The following is an 18,665-nucleotide window of genomic DNA, read 5'->3' as shown; positions in this document are numbered from 1 at the left end:
AATCATTCCTCAGATAAACATTCTTTGGTGTTTGTCTTCATCCTACCAGGAAACTCGTTTAGCCCCAGACTTGAGGGCTAATTCAGAGACTGTACGACAACAGGTAACTTCTGAAAGTGAAAGGAGATAAAATGTTTTCTCTGGTCACTGTACCATCCTACCAGAGTCAAAGGAAGGTCTTTCTTCTGAAATAAATTACATGAAATGAACCAAGCTAATGCTGGAAGGCATTTTCTTGATATCAAAATGGTTAATATGCTTTATATATAAACATGTGTTATTTGCTTAGTTACGTCTGACTTTTTGTGACCCACTGGCCTATAAAGCCCACCAGACTTCTCTGTCCATCGGATTTTTCAGGCAAGAATAATGGAGTGGTCACCATTTCCTTCTCCAGGGGATCTTCTCAACCCAGGGATTTGAATCCATGTCTCCTCTGTCTCCTGCACTGCAGGCAGATTCTTTACCTGCTGAGCCATATATATATTTATATATATATATAAAGCTCGCATAAATCAAGAAAGATATGATCCAGATTCATATAAACATAAATACGCAAAAACACATTTATCTAAAGTCTATTTAAATAGACTTATTTCTATAATATATTTAATTCTATATAACTTATAAAAATAGATTATAAATATGTATTTTAACAAGGTTTCATTTTAGCATTGTTCAAAATAAGAAAAACAAAAGCACCCATAATTGAGGATAAAATCAATAAACTAAAATACTCTTATAACTGGATAGTATCCAGCCATGACAACAGTGATTATATAGATCTTTCCTTATTCATATGGGAAGATGAGCAACAACATATTTTTGATGAAAAATTTTAACAGTAACCTTATGAGCACTCTTATTAAAAAAACTTGTATTATAGGTAGAGTTGGAGAAAGAAAATTTTAAGAAAAACATAAATGAAACCATTATATGAGTGACAGAAGGCACTTGCATTTTTTTTCTGTTCTTTAATGAATTTTCCCCTAACTTTAAATATATATATATATATTTAACAACAACAACAAAGACATTCCCTTTTGAGAGAAAGAAGATTGTTTCTAATAATTATCTTCTTACCAAAAAGGATGTCTTCTTTTTTTTTTTTTTTAAGGAAACCCACTGTTGTAACTTCTCAGGAATGATCACAATTCCAGTTGATTCTAAGCTAATTTCTCTTACTTAAGCTAATATCATGATACCACAAAAATCACTACAAACAGCTCCTAAAAACAAAGCACATACCATATTTTAATTGCTTATTGTGCAAAGAACACTCTTTGGCAGCAGATTTTTGCCTGTAATACTCAGTTCTTATGGAATAAGGTGGCAACATCATTCACCAAGGAGATTCCAAAAATGACAAAAACCTCTGGCCACATTGCTATTTGATTAATCTATTGAGTCCTTAAGATTTGTGGACACTGGGACCCTAGAATTAAGCAATAGGAATTCCCATAAAAATTAAGCATTTATCAAAATGTGGCTGATACACCCAAGAAACAAATATTTCCTGGGAATTTTCAAGAACACATTAAGCAATTACATGATTATGTGTTGAATAAACCAGAAGACAATTTTCGAGATTTCTGGGAACTTATTTAAGCCACCACTAGAGCTGAACCACTTACATTGTTTAATAAAACACAAACATAACAGACACTTTTAATCTTCAACATAATTTATTGACACTGACTAAGGATTATTCTTTAGAGGGAGGAACTAGTTTATAAAATTTAGAAGCCCAGCTTCTAAATCAGGGCTACGTGGCTTTGAATCCAAGTTCTACCACTTACTAAACTCTGAGACTACAGTAAACAATGCAACCTCTGTGTGTGTCACTATCTTGAATGAAAAGACGGGAAAACTGGTAGTGTTCCTTTGGCAAGACTGGTAGTGTTCCTTTCATAGTGATATAGTGAGTATTTAATGAGAAAAATGCCAGTAAAGTGAATTCATTAGATATTATACAGTAGCATATTAATACTATTCCTCTCCTCACCTGTGGTCAGTATGCACTTCTATTTTTTATGATCACACAGAGGCTTCTACACAGGTTCAGGCAGCATTAGAGGGAAGCGAGGTGATGCTTGTGAGGCGTGGCTGACTTAGATAAATTAACCAAAATGATGTCCATAAGGTAAAACGCTGGGTTGCAGGTATGGGTTAATTTTTTGTTTTCTTAACACAGAAGAGAAAACACAGAATAGTCCTTAAGTCAAACTCACGTACATCTGTCCTGAAACTTGCTCCTTTATTCTTTCCACTAACACTGCCCCTCCATCATCAGGCTAGAACTTTCTCCAACTGTTTTGTGTCTCCTCCAGTTTCCCCTCCCTTCACTGCATCTAACTTGCTGCCTTAAACTCTAGCACCATAGCTATTACTACCAAAAATAATGTTAAAGACATTTATAACTTCATACATTTTTTATGTTCACAAACCCTCTATAGGTTAAAGTGCTACACTCAATATGCAGCAAATCTGGAAAACTAAGCAGTGGCCACAGGACTGGAAAAGATCAGTTTTCATTTCAATCCCAAAGAAGGGAAATGCCAAAGAATACTCAAACTACTGCACAGTTGCACTCATTTCACATGCTAGCAAGGTAATGCTCAAAATCCTCCAAGCCAGGCTTCAACAGTACATGAACCAAGAACTTCCAGATGTTCAAACTGGATTTAGAAAAGGCAGCAGAACCAGAGATCAAATTGCCAACATCCATTGGATAATAAAAAAAGATAGAGAATTCCAAAAAAAATCTACTTCTGCTTCACTGACTACTCTAAAGCCTTGGACTGTGTAGATCACATGAAACTGTGGAAAGTTCTTAAAGATAAGGGAGTACCAGACTACCTTACCTGCCTCCTGAGAAACCTGTATGCAGATCAAGAAACAACAGTTAGAACCTGACATGGAACAATGGACTGGTTCAAAATTGGGAAAGGAGTAGTCAAGGCTGTATATTGCCACCTCGCTTATTTAACTTTTATGCAGAGTACATCATGCAAAATGCTGGGCTGGATGAAGCACAAGTGGGAATCAAGATTACCGAGAGAAATATCAATAACCTCAGATATGCAGATGACACCAGCCTTATGGCAGAAAGTGAGGAGGAACAAAAGAGTCTCTTGATGAAGGTGAAAGAGGAGATGAAAAAGCTGGCTTAAAACTCAACATTCAGAAAACTAAGATCATGGCATCCAGCCCCATCACTTCATGGCAAATAGATAGGGAAACAATGGAAACAGTGAGAGACTTTATTTTCCTGGACTCCAAAATCACTGCAGATGGTGACTGCCACCATGGAATTAAAAGATGCTTGATCCTTGAAAAAAAAAGCAATGACAAACCTAGACAGCATATTAAAAAGCAGAGACATTATTCTGCCTACAAAGTTCTGTATAGTGAAAGTTATAGTTTTTCCAGTAGTCATGTAGAATGTGAGAGCTGGACAATAAAAAGGGCTGAGTGCCAAAGAATTGATGCCTTCGAACTGTGGTGCTGGAGAAGACTCTTGAAGAGTCCCTTGGACAGCAAGGGGATCAAACCAGTCAGTCCTAAAGGAAATCAACCCTGAATATTCATCGGAAGGACTGATGCTAAAACTCCAATACTTTGGCCACCTGATGGAAGAGTCGACTCATGGGAAAAATCCTGATGCTGGGAAAGCTAGACGGCAGGAGGAGAAGGGGGCGACAGAGAATGAGATGGTTGGATGGCATCACTGACCCAATGGACATGAGTCTGAACAAGCTCTGGGAGACGGTGAAGGATACGAAAGCCTGGCATGCTGCAGTCCACGGGGTCACAAAGAGTCGGACACAACTGAGCTAATGAACAACAAATAGGTTAAAAATCTTTTACATCTTCCTGATGAGAAATACATTAATTCAACAATCATCTAGCATCTTCTGAGTGCCAGTGATGGCAATGATAGCTGAAGTTGCAGAAAGCACCCTGCTGCTGCTGCTGCTAAGTCGCTTCAGTCATGTCCGACTCTGTGTGACCCCATAGACAGAAGCCTACCAGGCTCCCCTGTCCCTGGGATTCTCCAGGCAAGAACACTGGAGTGGGTTGCCATTTCCTTCTCCAAAGCACCTGCAGTGTGGGTCAAAGTCTGCTCCAAGCATGGTACCACTACTTACTAGCTGTGTGATCCTGCCAAGTTACCTACTTTATCTGACCGAGCATTTCTTGGTCTAGTTTTACAGCGGTCCTTTAACCACTTCTACGATCCCTATGCCTCAGTCTCCTCATCTGTAAAATAGGGCTATTCGGGATATCATAGGGTTACTGTGAAGATTAAATAATCTAATATACATTAAGTGCTCAGAACAGGTCCTGGCACTTACTAAATACTCAAAACTAACAGCTAATGTCTAGTCCATGGACTATATACTTCATGTTCAGATCATTTCTAAGCTCAGTTTCGGGTTTATGATTCTGTATTAGTCTGTATTTTGTTAAAGGATCGCCATTTAAATATAGATTGGTATCTGCTGTTACTGCTCTACATGAATACGTTTTAAAAAGTTTTGCTCTATATATTCCACAAATATCTGCGGAATGACTTGCTCTATGCCAAGCAGTATAACTGGTTGCAAGCACAGAGATGAGTAAGAGAAGCCCCCTGTCTAAAGGAACTAACAGTGAGTGATACAGACACAGAGACAACGATTACAAGCAGCAGTAGCAGTTATGAAGAAGGTTCTGTGGGAGCCCACCAGGAGACAGCACTGAGTCCTACCCGGTGGTGAAATCAGGAGGCGCGTCCTGGAGGAGATACCATGTGGCCCAGATGAACGAGACTGCTGGCAGGAAGAAAAAACAGGGCATTCCAGGGAGAGCACGCTATAACAACCCAAAGACCGGAATTTGAGAAAGTGATAGGATGCAGGTATGGAAATGTAGTTTAATCGTAAGCTGCAGGGTAAGGAGGCAAGGCTTGAAAGGTAGATGAGCCCAGACTGCAGAAAGCTTTGAAAAGAATGCTAAAGAACGTGGGTTTCATTCTGCAGTCAGTGGAGGAAGGATACAAATCCCCTGAGGTCTCCACAAATAGTGCCAGCAGTCTCCGTGAGGGATAGGGCTGAGTGGAGATGAATGAGCTCTGGGGCCATAGTGCCTGACTGCTGCCTAGGTGTGAGACCTTGCACGAGTCACTCAGGATATCTGAACCTCAGTTAAATTACTGAAAGTCTACCTGGTCATTATTTTTCCAAACCTTACTTTAGGTAAGAATCACTGAAGTACCTGGGTTAAAGCACACATGCATGACCCGCCTGCAGCCTCTGGTTCAGGACATTTGCAGAGGGGCCTCCATATTTGCCTTTTTAATAAGAACACCAGTATACTCGGATGCAGTTGGCCTGCCTTCCATAAACACTATTACTAATGCAGAGTACCCTATATTGTGCTTTTGTCAGTATCAGCAGAAGAAGTGGCAGTCTGTGTCACAGGTTAAGAAACCAAGGTTCAGAGAGCAAGCAGCAGACACCGAGATCAAGATCTGGCTGCGGGTCAACAGCAGACACTGAGATCTACGTTTTTCTGACTCCAACAGCAGTGCTCCGGTGCAGCTCTCATTGTGTGGACGCACGCATCTTACCAGTACTGGCCGTGGCCACTGGTCTGGTCAGTGATCATGACTCAGGGGATAACCATGCTCTCACGATCCCCTCTTCCCTAAGCTCGGCGCATCAAGTAGCAACTTCTGCTCCTCGCAGCAGCTGCAGCCTTTGTCTCTCCCGCACCCTCATTCACTCTCCACACGGGACAGCGACTCATATCTGGTGATTTGCAGAAGAACCGAGCAAGGACAGACAGACTTTGTTCTCTCCTGGGGCCAGCTTGCCCCAACATGGGTTTGTTCTTGTCTCCAGTTCCACTGAAGGTAAATTCCCTGCCCCTGTTGGGGAGGCCTGTGACTTAGTGGTGTTCCATATGGGGAAGTCAAAGGAAGTCCAAACTTGTGTCATGGCTCAGGCCACTTTCTCCATCCAGCCTAATTAATAATGAAGCTCATATTCTGCTCCCCATCTGTCCAGCTCCTTGTCTCCTGCTGGACTGATTCTTGACTGGAAGGCGGCCTCAAAACATCAACCATAACCAAATGTGAATGTACTCTAATAATACTTTTGAATACTGACTTCAAATTTTTTTAGGGTTAAATCACATTGCTGGGTTACCCACCTCCCTCGCTTAAAAAGGTGCATTGCCTTTAACTCTACAATTCCACTTCTAGTAATTCATTTCAAAGAAACAGAATGTGTGCAAAGACATACTTAGAAAATACGCATTCCATCAAATGTTGCTTAAGATAGAGGTAAAAAAAGTGATACTATCTAAATGTCTTACCAACAAAAGACTGATTAAATAAATTAGGCAATACATTAGGCATCATTAAAAATGTTACAGAAGAGTAAAAAAGATATCCACTGTATACTGGTGGGAAAACAAACAGGAAAAAAATGGTATATTATGTTTCCATGGCCATGAGTATATAACATAAATATTTATGTATGTTTACGGTGTGCTGTGATTCATGGGGTCGCGGAGAGTCGGACACAACTGAGCGACTGAACTGAACATGTATTTCTAAATGTGCACAGGAAGAGGTCTAAAAGGCTGTCTGGTGAGCTTTAAGAATGACCATCTCTGACATCAGGATCCTAGGAATTTAATATTTTTTATTCCTTTTGGTCATCTGAGTTTTCTAGTGTATTGCTTTTTTAAATGAAAGTATTTTCTTTTTATTTTCATTAAAAATAGCTAAGCATTACTGAAAAGAAACTGCCAACAAAATCTTCAAAGTAATAATTTTGGGTTTTATATTTTAATCAACATATGATTCATTTAATCAGTGTTTTATGTTCCAAAAGGCAGGAATGGCTGGTTATTTTAAATGACAATTAACAAGTCTTCAGACCTTAAAAAGGGAAGAGCCACGACTCCATTGCTACTAAACTGAAGCAGGTTATTACTGCCCCTGAGGATGGGCTGTTATCTTTAGCATGGAGATTAGTACACCCAGCCATAGTTTTCATTTGTGTAAACTGCCTAGTTCAGTACCTGGCACATGGTAATAGTTGGTTTTTTTTTTTTTTTTTTAAGTTAATTGTTCTCCCTTTCAAAAGAATTTGAGTTTTAATTTTAAACTTTTTCTTATACCAAAAAATTGAGTAAAAACCAATTCAAGCAACGTCCTGGAGACTTGATTCTCTTCCTAACCCTGTCAGCTACTTAGCTAGTTAGCCCAGCTGTAGTAAACAGTAAACATTTTTTACTTTGGTAACACTCGTTTTGTTTCAGACTTTAAAAATAAATTTAAGTTTTGGAGTCTAAGACAAAGTTTGACACACTTCAGACAAGATCACAATACATTTTTTTCTTGGTTCAAGTCATATGAACTAGGGTGCCAAGATGCTATGTGCTCATAATTATTACAAGGTATAATACATAATGTTTAAAACTGAAGAAAGCTAACTCTACATTGATATATACTTAACATTCATTGAATTTTACTGAGAGAAAAAGAAAAGTCTTGAAAGGATGGAAGCTGGAATTTTCCAATGAGACTAGAAAAGCACTGATTTCTTCTTGCTGCCCGGCCAGCCTATCCCCTTGGACCTGATTTTTTAGGTGCCAGGAAAGCAAGAAAGACTTAAGTCAGAAGAAAATTCCAAGGGGAAAGAAAAATAACTCTCTTGTCGTCTTTTACATTCACAAGATGTTCTTAAATCTCTTCTCTATAGATTGTTCGCAGTGGGGCGAAGAAACCCAGCTCTTAAAGGATTAAGGAAAAAAAAAGTCTCCTAAATAAAAATCAATTATTACCCCAATCCCAGGACTTAAAGAGTCATCTGGCAATTTCATACCAAATATTAAAAGTATGCAAGAATTCTAACAAATCTTTAATTTAGAAATCTGTTCCCTCATGCATCTCATTCCCTTAGTAGAAGAAATGGTGCTCTCCTAACAACTAGGAGAGAAAAAAGAGCCCAAGAGAAAAAAGCTGTCTCCCCAAAACTTTTATTTACACAGATATTTTCTTAAGGTCATTATAAGGCCTTTACCCAGTCATCCAGATTCCAGGTCAGCATGGTGACAAGGTAAGAAACAAAAATTTCTCCCCTTTCTCAGGAGCTTCCCAAATACAGTCAAGCACCTCTTGTGGCAGGATTCCTACCAGGCTGGGATGAGACTTGTGCCAGAAACCTGAGTGCTTTTGCAGGGTCTGTGCCATCTGAATTGCACATCAATCATATAAGGTAAGCAAGCCAGACATTAATATGCCTCATGATAAACAAGGAAACAAAGGCTGACAGAGGCCCAAGGCTCTTGGAGAGGGATGGAGAGTGATGCACATGGGACTAGACCCCAAATCTGTTGACATCTTGCCCAGGACTTCCCTCCTCCACAGGCTCAGCCTTCACAAGAAACTGCCTACCTCCACCTAATAAAGACTCAAAAATTTTGCTCTCCATATTGCCAAAGGATATAATCAATTTACAACACATACTGGCCTAGAAAAGTCAGCACTGATGCTACTACATGTATTTAGAAAATACATGCAAAATTTTTTAGTGTCTCAAAATACATCAAGTGTTACTGAAAAAAGAAATATCCTTTCTATCTGGGAAAGAATAAAAATGAATTGAGAAGCATTAACCATATGATACTGTAACATAATTGAAGATAGTTTTCTTTTTATTATGACTTCATTTCTATCTCAAGTACCCTTCTGAAAAAAAGCATTTCCATCATCTCTTCTTGTTCAATTAGGTTTCCAGGACCTAAGTAAAGATAAGTACTTCTCAGGATCAGTCCTCAAATGAGGACCCAGTCCCATTCTTTTTCACTCTAGCAGGGAGCTCTCCAGCTGACTGTTTTCAGCTATTACTCAGAAACTTGACATTCTGCAAGCAATGACTCTGACTTCTTCATTAAAGACATGGCTTAAATGTTCTTTTTTTTTTTCCACTGATGCAACAAATTAAAAAAAGTAAAATAATAAAACACTAAGGATTATTTAGTAGACACCTCCAGATTTTCATATAGGATTTGGTTGAATAAAGACAGATCCTTTGGATATATCCAAAAACCATACAGGAAAATGTTCTAGTACATTATTTATCCAGCAAATCTACTGAGGTGTCTATTCTGTGCTTTCCTAACACATAACTATCTCAAAGTTCATCAGTAATCTCTGATTAACTGATGAATTATCATTTGCAGCTGGATAGGCTTTATTGCAAAAATGTTCAGGATTTTTTAAAAAAAAGGACTTATAAAAATACCTTTGTATGTCAGTTTTTAACAGTTTTGGTAACTATTTCATATAGAAGCTGACAATAATAAAAGAAAATTAAAACTGTGCTAGAGCCACTCCTCTTTTTAAATTATAGCACCTTCCCTTTATCCACCCCTCATATAGCAGAGTCGACAGTTCCTACAGGAACTTCATAAAGTCATAATTAATATTTAAAAAGTGATCAATCTAAAATATAGTTTTTAAATTATTTAAATAAAGTCCAATGGCTGGTACAATACATATAGCTAAAAATCTCATATGAATTGAGGCCTAAATGAAGTGTCCGAGAGTGTGTCTTTGGTTATAAAGCTGAGAGTTTAAAATAAAAAATTGAGTAAGGACCTGTATGGATGTGAGAGTTGGACTGTGAAGAAAGCTGATCGCCGAAGAATTGATGCTTTTGAACTGTGGTGCTGGAGAAGACTCTTGAGAGTCCCTTGGACTGCAAGGAGATCCAACCAGTCCATTCTAAGGGAGATCAATCCTGGGTGTTCATTGGAAGGACTGATGCTAAAGCTGAAACTCCAATACTTTGGCCACCTCATGCGACGAGTTGACTCACTGGAAAAGACTCTGATGCTGGGAAAGGTTGGGGGCGGGAGGAGAAGGGGACGACGGAGAATGAGATGGCTGGATGGCATCACCGACTCTGTGGACATGAGTTTGAGTGAACTCCGGGAGTTGGTGATGGACAGGGAAGCCTGGCGTGCTGTGATTCATGGGGTCGCGGAGGGTCGGACACGACTGAGCGACTGAACTGAACTGAAGGACCTGCTGGGACAGTACAAAGCATTACCAAGTCTCTCAATTGCTCTCAATTGCTTTCTACAGACTGGATTCAGTCAGTTCAGTTCAGTCGCTCAGTCGTGTCCGACTCTCCACGACCCCATGAATCACAGCACGCCAGGCTTCCCTATCCATCACCAACTCCCGGAGTCTGGCACAATCACTTAAGTGAAACTTTAAGATACAAGTTTGAAATGTGTATCTTCTTTAAAAAAACATTCAGTTCCACAACAGCAGCACCTACATAATGCTGAGTTCTACTTTTGCCTCAGAATCAAATATATGTGCTTTTCTGCTGGCCCAAGGACAGTGCTGGCATATTTTCTCTTTAAATTTCAAGTTTATTTTGAAATCAAAGAGAAACCAGTTTTATAAGATTCTATCTATAATATGTAAATGAGGAGCAAGGAAAGTCAGAGAGGAACGGAATGATCCCATTGCTTAAAAAATTGTCAGTCACATACACCAAAAACAGTTCTGCCTAAAGAACTAACAGGATTAGTTAAAAACAAGACTCAAAAGTTGTAAAAAGTTTCTCAGTTGATATTATGAATACATGTGAGGTAACAAGTTGAAGTCCAGATAGAGCCATTTATGAGGTCCTGACTCTGTCCTGTTAGAATTACACAAATCTGTCTGCAAGACAGAGATGGATCAAAACAACGGGACTGCTGAGACCACACTGAGGACCTGCCTGTGGGCAGGGGCAGGGGAACTTTAAAAAGCACGATTTTCTGCAAGTTGGCTTAATGGTCTTGTTTTAGTGAAACTGGGTTGTTCTCATGCCTTTATGAATGAACAAGAAATTTCAAAGGTCATTTCGAAAAAACCTATCTGACTAAGGATCACACTTCTGCTGTACCAGTCATGCAAGGCAATATCAGCTCCTGAAAGGTCACGTCAGCATGGCACCTGGGACACTTGAATTAGCATGCCATTCAGTCATAAAATACCTAAATTATCTGGAAGGGGGAATGGCAATCACTTCCAATTATTCTGACTGTGGTCCTTTCCCTACTTCGTAGCAGTACAATTAAGATGAATTAAGATGAATCAAACAGAAGAGTTTGGGGCTCTGAGGAGCTTTCCCACCTATTCTATTGAGATCGCATTCAAATCTGAGATAGAATACACTTTCTAAAACTTAACTTCTCTTGAACTTAAGGTAAAGAGACAAAAAGTAGACAACTTAATAGTAGAAAATTTTAAATCATTAATCAGTAAGTCACATGAGGTAGCTCCTCAAGGAAAGTGAAAAGACACTTAAAAATTCTGCTGAAAATATGAGCCAGAGTCTCTCTGAACTCTGAATTAATACGTCATTGTCTTCCTATGATGACTATGACTATTTCTGTGATTATTTCCAAAGCTATGCAGTAGTGTGACGGCCAGATGGGTAAGTGTTACCTCACTGATCAGACACGTTCACTTAGTTCCTCAATTCCAGATGTGAACAATGACAAAAATCTAATTTTAACTGTAAGCAAACACAAACATGGACGGAGGCTGGTGAGGGCAGGTTGAGACAAAGTTCTGAGAGGGATAATTCTGCTCATTAGACGTCAAAATGTTGACCCCCCTCCAGGTAAAAACCGTACTACAGAAGTGAGTTGCTCAAAATAATTATAAAAGAACCCTGAAGCATTTTAAGAGCAAAAATAAGAAAAATAAATCTACTAAAAATAAGAAAAGATGATGAAATTCAAACACAGACATCTTCCTTTCCCACCTGAAAGTCCATCCTGAGACAGATCACAAAGAAGCCAACGATGCAGTCAGCAACACGATCCTGACCAGGTGTCGCTGCGGTTGGTGTGAGCCGAGCAGCGACCTTTGCTGTTGCTTCCTGCGCTAAGTCTGCTACTGTTCCTTCCCTGAGCAGCTGAAGAGAACCGAGAGGTTTCTCTTCAGAGGTGTTAAACATTTGGGTTGCTTGAGGGACAAATGGAAGTTTGACACCTAAGACAAATAACCACAGTGCAGGAGGCCAATGGGAACTTTCACTATGTAAAGGCAGCCAAGCTCACTGTCACACGGTTTTCAGGCAAACAAGGGCCGGGACCCAGAACAGGAGGCAACCAACTCTGTTTTCCTTTTTAATACATCGCCATTGGCCTCCAAGGATTTTCATAAATGAGACTCAGAGAAAGAAGGTCTTGGGAGTATGCTTTTAATAAACTCTCCAGGGCCCTTGCTCTGAAATATTTAAGAGGCTACTGCATCTTCTCACACTCAATGAAAACGACCATCCCAAGCCAAGGTTTACTGTGCTTTAAGAACTCACACTGACACCAAACATATTATTATAGGTGCTTTCTTACTAGGCCCGCCCGATTTATCTGAACAAGAATTCTTATTTAAAATTCTATGAGACTCCCATTCACAAGATTTCTAGTATAGACACATCTCTAAGAATTCCAGTTCTGGAAGGATGTAATTAGCCAATTAAAATATCCCTTCAGATGGGGAAAAAAAAGCTTGAATGGTAAAAGTGGTTCTCCTGTGCAGGTAATTCTATATTTAGTTCATGAGTAAGGGCTGTGTGAGCAAATGTATGTCAGTGTTTGCCTTAAAAACAGCAAATGCATATAGAATTGTTAAAATGAGCTACCAGCAGAAACAGTCCTATGCGTGCCAGTTGGCCATGGCTGGTATTCTCTGGATTATCTAAAGGTTACAAGTAAACAGAAGATTCTGTGTGGGGAAGGGACAGTTGGGTTTTCCCTCACCAGATGTTTTTCTAATCCTGACACCTGAGGGCAGCAGATACAGTAAACAAGGGGTTGTTTGTAATGCAAATCCAAGCAACAGGGCTGACAAGGGACAGCTCCCATCCTAAGTCTAAACACAAATGGTCAGCCTGCTCCTGACACCCTAGATGCAAACCTATCACCGTGGATGTCTGCTACACACACACTCAGTCCTGCTAAGAACAGTGAAAGAGCAAGAGGCAGAAGTGTGGTTGGGGTGAAGGGGAGGGGTTGCCTTCCGGTTAAAGTGCTTTGGGACTTGGCATTAAAAACAGCTGTTACATATTAGAAACCAAACACTGTGACCCACTTCGGCTGGACCCCAAAAGAGAAAAACTGAACATAGTCTTGTGGTTAAAACTGCAAAGCTTCTGGAATTGGGCGAACTGCAGAATACTGGCAAGAAAAGGTGTCTAAAATAAATGTGTTCTAAAATGGAACAGAATAAAGCAAAGCAGCAGATAGGAGGGTAAGGTAACTGTTCCTAACCACACCCCTTTCCTCCACTCTAGCCCCACCAACATTTATTCTGGCCACAAATCTTTCCTAAACAATGAATGACTGTTCAATTTACTGACCTCAAAATTTTAATATATACACTAACAACAAATACTTTCCATTCTATCAATTTAAAATGATTAGTATACCGAGGGGCTAGGCGAAAGGCTGGTTTAAAGAGGAAGAGCAGCTTAATTTTCAATATTCTTGGGAATAACTTATAAATAACAATAGATTTTTATTATATTGACCTTTAAAAAATTATTGCCTTGAAAGGAGAACTGGCTGAACTGAAGAGTAAATTCCACAAATACTTATTAAGCATTAACTGTGTTCACAGCCTAACAGTGTGAGATTATTTTAGTGTCTATTTTCTATTGTTACCAAGTCAGAGACTATAGTTTGATTTGTTGGAAAGAGTATTTGCTATTCTAAAACCTTCAGCAGAAATCTTCAGTTATTTCTTATTTAAAATATAGTCTCCTTCCCCGACCCCTTCAAAACATCAGCAAGAAAAAAATAGCCCAAGTTTAAATTATCTGACAGAAACAAAGTCTCCTACAAATTTTAAAACTCAGAAGTATTTATCTGAGTGGTCTCTAAATGTTAAAAACTGTATCTGCTTTTATTAGTTCATTCACTTTTTAGGTAGGAGATTCATATGTACCACAAACACATTTCTATCATTAAATATGTGAAAAGTCTTTTAAAATAAAATGTGAAATCACTATTTCCTATATCTCCATTTTAGCTTCTACGTGAAAATTGGAAAAATCTGATTCCCTACTTAAGAGGTCAAATATCTTTTTGAAATTCATGGGAAAAAAGTAACTTTTAAATCACAGTGCCCCCCAAAAGTGGTTATATTTCCTAGATTGATCTCTTCAACAGCTGAGGGCCACAGACAATCAAGATAACCACAACTACTCTTTGTTTGTTCACGACTGATTAGGAAATATTTTTCTTTTCTACTTTGGAGTATCTCATAGTTCCCAGATTCTGTCCACTAAGACATCAACGACAGTAGTTGCCCCAGATGTCTTCCACTGATTGGTTTTTTTTGTTTGTTTGTTTTCACTTGGTGAAAGCACTGGGCTAATAAGGCAAAGATACAGGTTCCATTTTATGATCCTAGACTTGACTCACAGAAGGGCCAGTCAGACTGAAACATCATCCCCAAGACCCAAACATACATGTTTTTCATTGGGGTTTGGGTGGTACAGGGAGAGTGAGGCCAGAGAGAAGGTAAATATATTGATGGATCAGTAAAAATCCACTACCTCCGAAGAGATGAACCTCAGGGAGAGCTCCATTTCACATTCACAGACTATACAAGTTACCCTTTAGATGTTTTCTTACTATATAAATTGAGGTTTCCATGTTAAGCATAATGTATATGGCAGTTATAATGCCTCCACATTTTTAGAACTTAAAAGTTAACTGAACCACCACATTAAAAAAATTTTTTTTTCATTCAGAGTTATTTTCAAGCGATACTTCTTAGCAACTGACAATAAAGTAAAAATAGTTCATTGCTCCCCCATACCTAAACTGATTTTAAAGAAACATTAGCTAACACAATAAAATGAGACACTGTTTTAAAAGCGGAAGTAACATTCCCAATGTTCAGCTCCAAGTGAGCCAAAGGAATTCTGATTATACATAGCTTACCGGCAGTGAAAGCCATAGACCACTTAGTCAATTGAAAGAGTAAATCAATTTCTCTCTCTCATCAGAGTAGAAAGCATAATACTCATAAAATCATGAGTTTGTTGATTTAAATTCATTTGATATCATGATAGCTCATGATCTGTTTTTATATTCATCTTAACCAATAAACCAAAAGCCAATATCCGAAGGTCAAAATATCAAAAAGTAGCACCATTTTAAGGCAGCCATTCCTTACAGCATGTCATATTTAGCAACAACTTGTCATGTATAATGAAAGCATTTCCGTAAGTTTAAAAAAACAAACATTGTGCCAAAAATACAAATTAATTTGCACTTCTGAAAATAATTTGCAACATCAGCATGTTACTCACTGTTCTCGGGATGGGTGGAGAAAGAGATCCATTTGACATGTATGGGTCATTATTCATATTTGGCATCATTATGTATCCAGAATAACTCGAGTAAGAGGGTCCCTTATTGTAGAGACCTCCATCTGGATGCTTTCCTAAGAGAAGGCAAAGAACAATCAATGATGCTTTGACTTCCTTTTATATCACTGTATTTTTCATTGAAAAGCTAATAGTTCTACTATAAATTAGACCTTACATAAAAGATTTGTTTACAAAATAATATAACTGGGTTATTATGCTCTATTTTAGATTGACAGTATTTACTGTCTTAAATGGCTTACCAGTGAACCAGATGTTTTAAAAACATGTGGTTCAATTTACTTCCACTACTGACTGGTGTTTTTACAAAAATAAGTGTTATCCATCTAACTTAATTTGCTCTAATACTAACAAACTGGACTAAGAAATACAGACACATGAAAAAAGGCATACAAAGCTATAATATAAATATACTAGGCTATTCAGCTATAGACACACATAAATATTTATACACTTAAAGTTACACTCCACATTATAGGCAAACTCAAAAATTCTACCTGTACTTCTGGATTTCTGGAAAATTTCTAGATTTTACTGACAGAGCAAGTTATATCTAGCATATGGGCTACTACGCAAATTTATGATGGATTAACTCCAGAAGACTTAATTTTATGTGCTACATTTATATCACACTGCCAAAGAAAAGTGTGTTTGCGTGTGTGTGTTCAGAATATACATTTCTTCCCTTTTATCTATGTATCTACTTTGTAGCTCAGAAGGAAGCTTGATATTATAGTTCTTTTCCCTTCTTCCCCTGGCTGACATGTATATGCGAACCCTTCATTCTGGTCAGGCCAATTGTAAGTAATTAAAGGAGAACAGAAATACAGGCTGTTCAACAAGGGAATCCTACAGATCAGATCCTTTTAAAATTACAGGGAGTTCTCCTTAAGTCTCAAAAAAAAATGCAGAATTTTTACAGTTTTGAGCAAGAATCAGAAATGCTGAGAAAATCCATCACGTTTCATATGCACAGTTCTTAAGATTAAAGTGTTATATTTTTACAGAGCCATATTTAGTCTGCACATATAGTGCCTGCCTTCTCACTAAAACAAGAAACAGCAAACAAATGAAGGCCCACTTGAAACTATTCCTGTTGAAAAACAAATCGGTGTACACTGTCACTCTTTGTAAAAATGCATGAAAAAAAAATACTAAAGATCTATAACAATTAGAATATTAGGGAAAATGAGGAAAAGAGAAAAACTCATTATAGACATTTCTCTTCCATAAAGAATCTGGAAGCTAAAGGAAATTCAAAGGCCCTTAACTCATTCAGTTTTATAATTATGGAAATATGTATCAGAGGTAAGCAATACGTTTTCTGGGTTTTCTTTACCATTTTGCTCAAACAACGGGCACAATCTTATTATATATGCTTTGAGTTTCTTGGATGCAAATAAAAACATTGTACATGTTAAATGATAAAGTTGGGAGAAGTAGAATTAGCATCTTACCATCATCAGGATGTTCTCTGGCCTTGTCATGGTAGGACTCCTGAGAGGTTTGTGCTTGTCTGGCCACCTACCAGCACAAATCCCCACCCCCAAAAGAAAGAAAATTGCTTTAGAGTTTGTGACAATAATGATGTAAGTGTGTATCCACTGGTAACTCAAAAGAGGGGGATTAGGTGCAACTCAGTCTACCTGTTTTATTAATCTAAGAGGACAGGCTAGGACTGAGTTCTGGGAAATCTTTGCAATGTGTTCCTGAAAACTACCTCTACAGTACTAGAAACTACAAATGACAATAACAACTGAAACGAACTTGTCAATAATCCACGTGCTGTTCTGTCCACTGTTTACTAAAATACATCAAGACTACTTGGGTGCCTAATATGACAGGAATTTGAGTTATGGGGGTTGGTCATTTTGATAGCTTCTTCAACCACTATTTACTTCAGTCAGAGCTGATTAAAAGCAGGCTGAAATATCATTTTGCAACTGAAAATGACATTTTAAATAAAAACAAGCTCTTGACTCACAAGTGGGGGTCTTAGGCAATTGTCCCAAACCAATTACAGCAGGAGCTCCACTACTCCTAAGCTACCATGGCTGTCAGTGCGAGCTTACAAGAGAAAAGTGAACTATTCTGTGGTTAAAGGGAGGAAAACTTGAGAGTCGAGCAGCAGACTTCTAAAAGGTAGCCCAGCTAATATCAGTTCTGGTAACCACCATCCACCCAGACTCAACCACGTGCAAACCGGTGGTATTACCCCTTCACCATCTTCCTTGGGTCTGTCCCAATGCCCATTTACGACCAGCAAAGATTAACAGAGCCCTAATACCTGAGTTCTGGGACTTCAAACGCAGCGCCCTTCTCCCCAAGGCAAAAACATGTAGAAAATGTGAAGTGGGTGGCAAACTTATTTATGGAAAAAGGAAGGGCAAGGAAAAAGGGTAGAAATTTGAAAAGGCTGTTCTCCAAATGCAAGTTTGGCCTCAAGTGTTTCGGAGGCTATTTGGTTCCTTGAACATGTGTCCTCCCAGTGACTCCTCTCCTCGCCCAATACACCATCACAAATCTTTTAAGTGGAGTTAGGTATGCTCTGGGCAACCCCAGTTTCTCCCCTAAGCTGGCATGTTGAAATGAAAGATTCAGGGGAGAGAGAACACCCCAATGTTTTCCTTAGGACCCAGGCACTGGGCCTTCCAAAACGCGCTACTCACCCCTGCCATTGGGATAAAGAAGGTAATTCTGAGGTGCTCTTAAACTTGCTGTTTAAAACACTAAATGTCTCCGCCCCCAAAACCACAGGCTTTCTTTTGGGGGGCAGAAGGATGCCATTTAAGGAAAAAGAATATACCCTCCAAATTTCTTGGGAGGGAAAAATCGTTGGTGAAACCATTTGAGTGTCAGGACTTTTCTACCGGATTTCCTCCAAAGCGTCTCCCAGTTGTTGACCAACGGTGGCCAGTGGAGTGTCGGGTGTCAGGGTCCATCCGCCTCCCCCACCTCTGAAGCTCTGCGCGAGGCCTGAAATAGCCCTTCCGCGAGGGCCCGCTCGCGGCTTGCTCTCGCCAGCACCCACGTGTCTCTATTTACGCTACTCGGGTTACCAACGCTATCGCCCGCAGCGGGCCAAGAGATCTGATAAGCGCTTTCCACCCGCCCCTGAGTGGGTGCCCTGGCTTCCGCTGCCTCTCTCTGACTCGCCCTTCTCGTGCATAGATTTAAGGCCTGATTCGGGCC

General features: G+C 39.1%; 1 protein-coding gene across 7 annotated transcripts in view; it reads right to left on the bottom strand.

Moving 5' to 3' along the window:
- LEF1 (lymphoid enhancer binding factor 1) overlaps nucleotides 1-18,665 on the bottom strand; it is a 122,560-nt gene that overhangs the window by 101,783 nt on the left and 2,112 nt on the right. For 4 of the 7 annotated variants that reach the window (XM_055434453.2, XM_055434454.2, XM_055434450.2 and 1 more), the window contains exons 2-3: nucleotides 16,931-16,997; nucleotides 15,396-15,529 (exon numbers count right to left, since the gene is read on the bottom strand). In XM_055434453.2, coding sequence (XP_055290428.1) covers nucleotides 15,396-15,529; nucleotides 16,931-16,997 — 201 coding nt within the window. Of the gene's footprint in view, nucleotides 1-11,834; nucleotides 12,045-15,395; nucleotides 15,530-16,930; nucleotides 16,998-18,142; nucleotides 18,280-18,665 lie in introns of those variants that run through there. The other 3 variants (XM_088836185.1, XM_088836183.1, XM_088836184.1) reach the window with 2 other exon arrangements.

Source organism: Moschus berezovskii, chromosome 5, assembly GCF_049115385.1.
Source record: "Moschus berezovskii isolate FMDL1 chromosome 5, NW_MosBer_1.0, whole genome shotgun sequence".
Lineage (NCBI taxonomy): Eukaryota > Metazoa > Chordata > Mammalia > Artiodactyla > Moschidae > Moschus > Moschus berezovskii.
The sequence above is the reverse complement of the archived record's forward strand: the minus strand, read 5'-3'. Positions and strand labels throughout refer to the sequence as shown.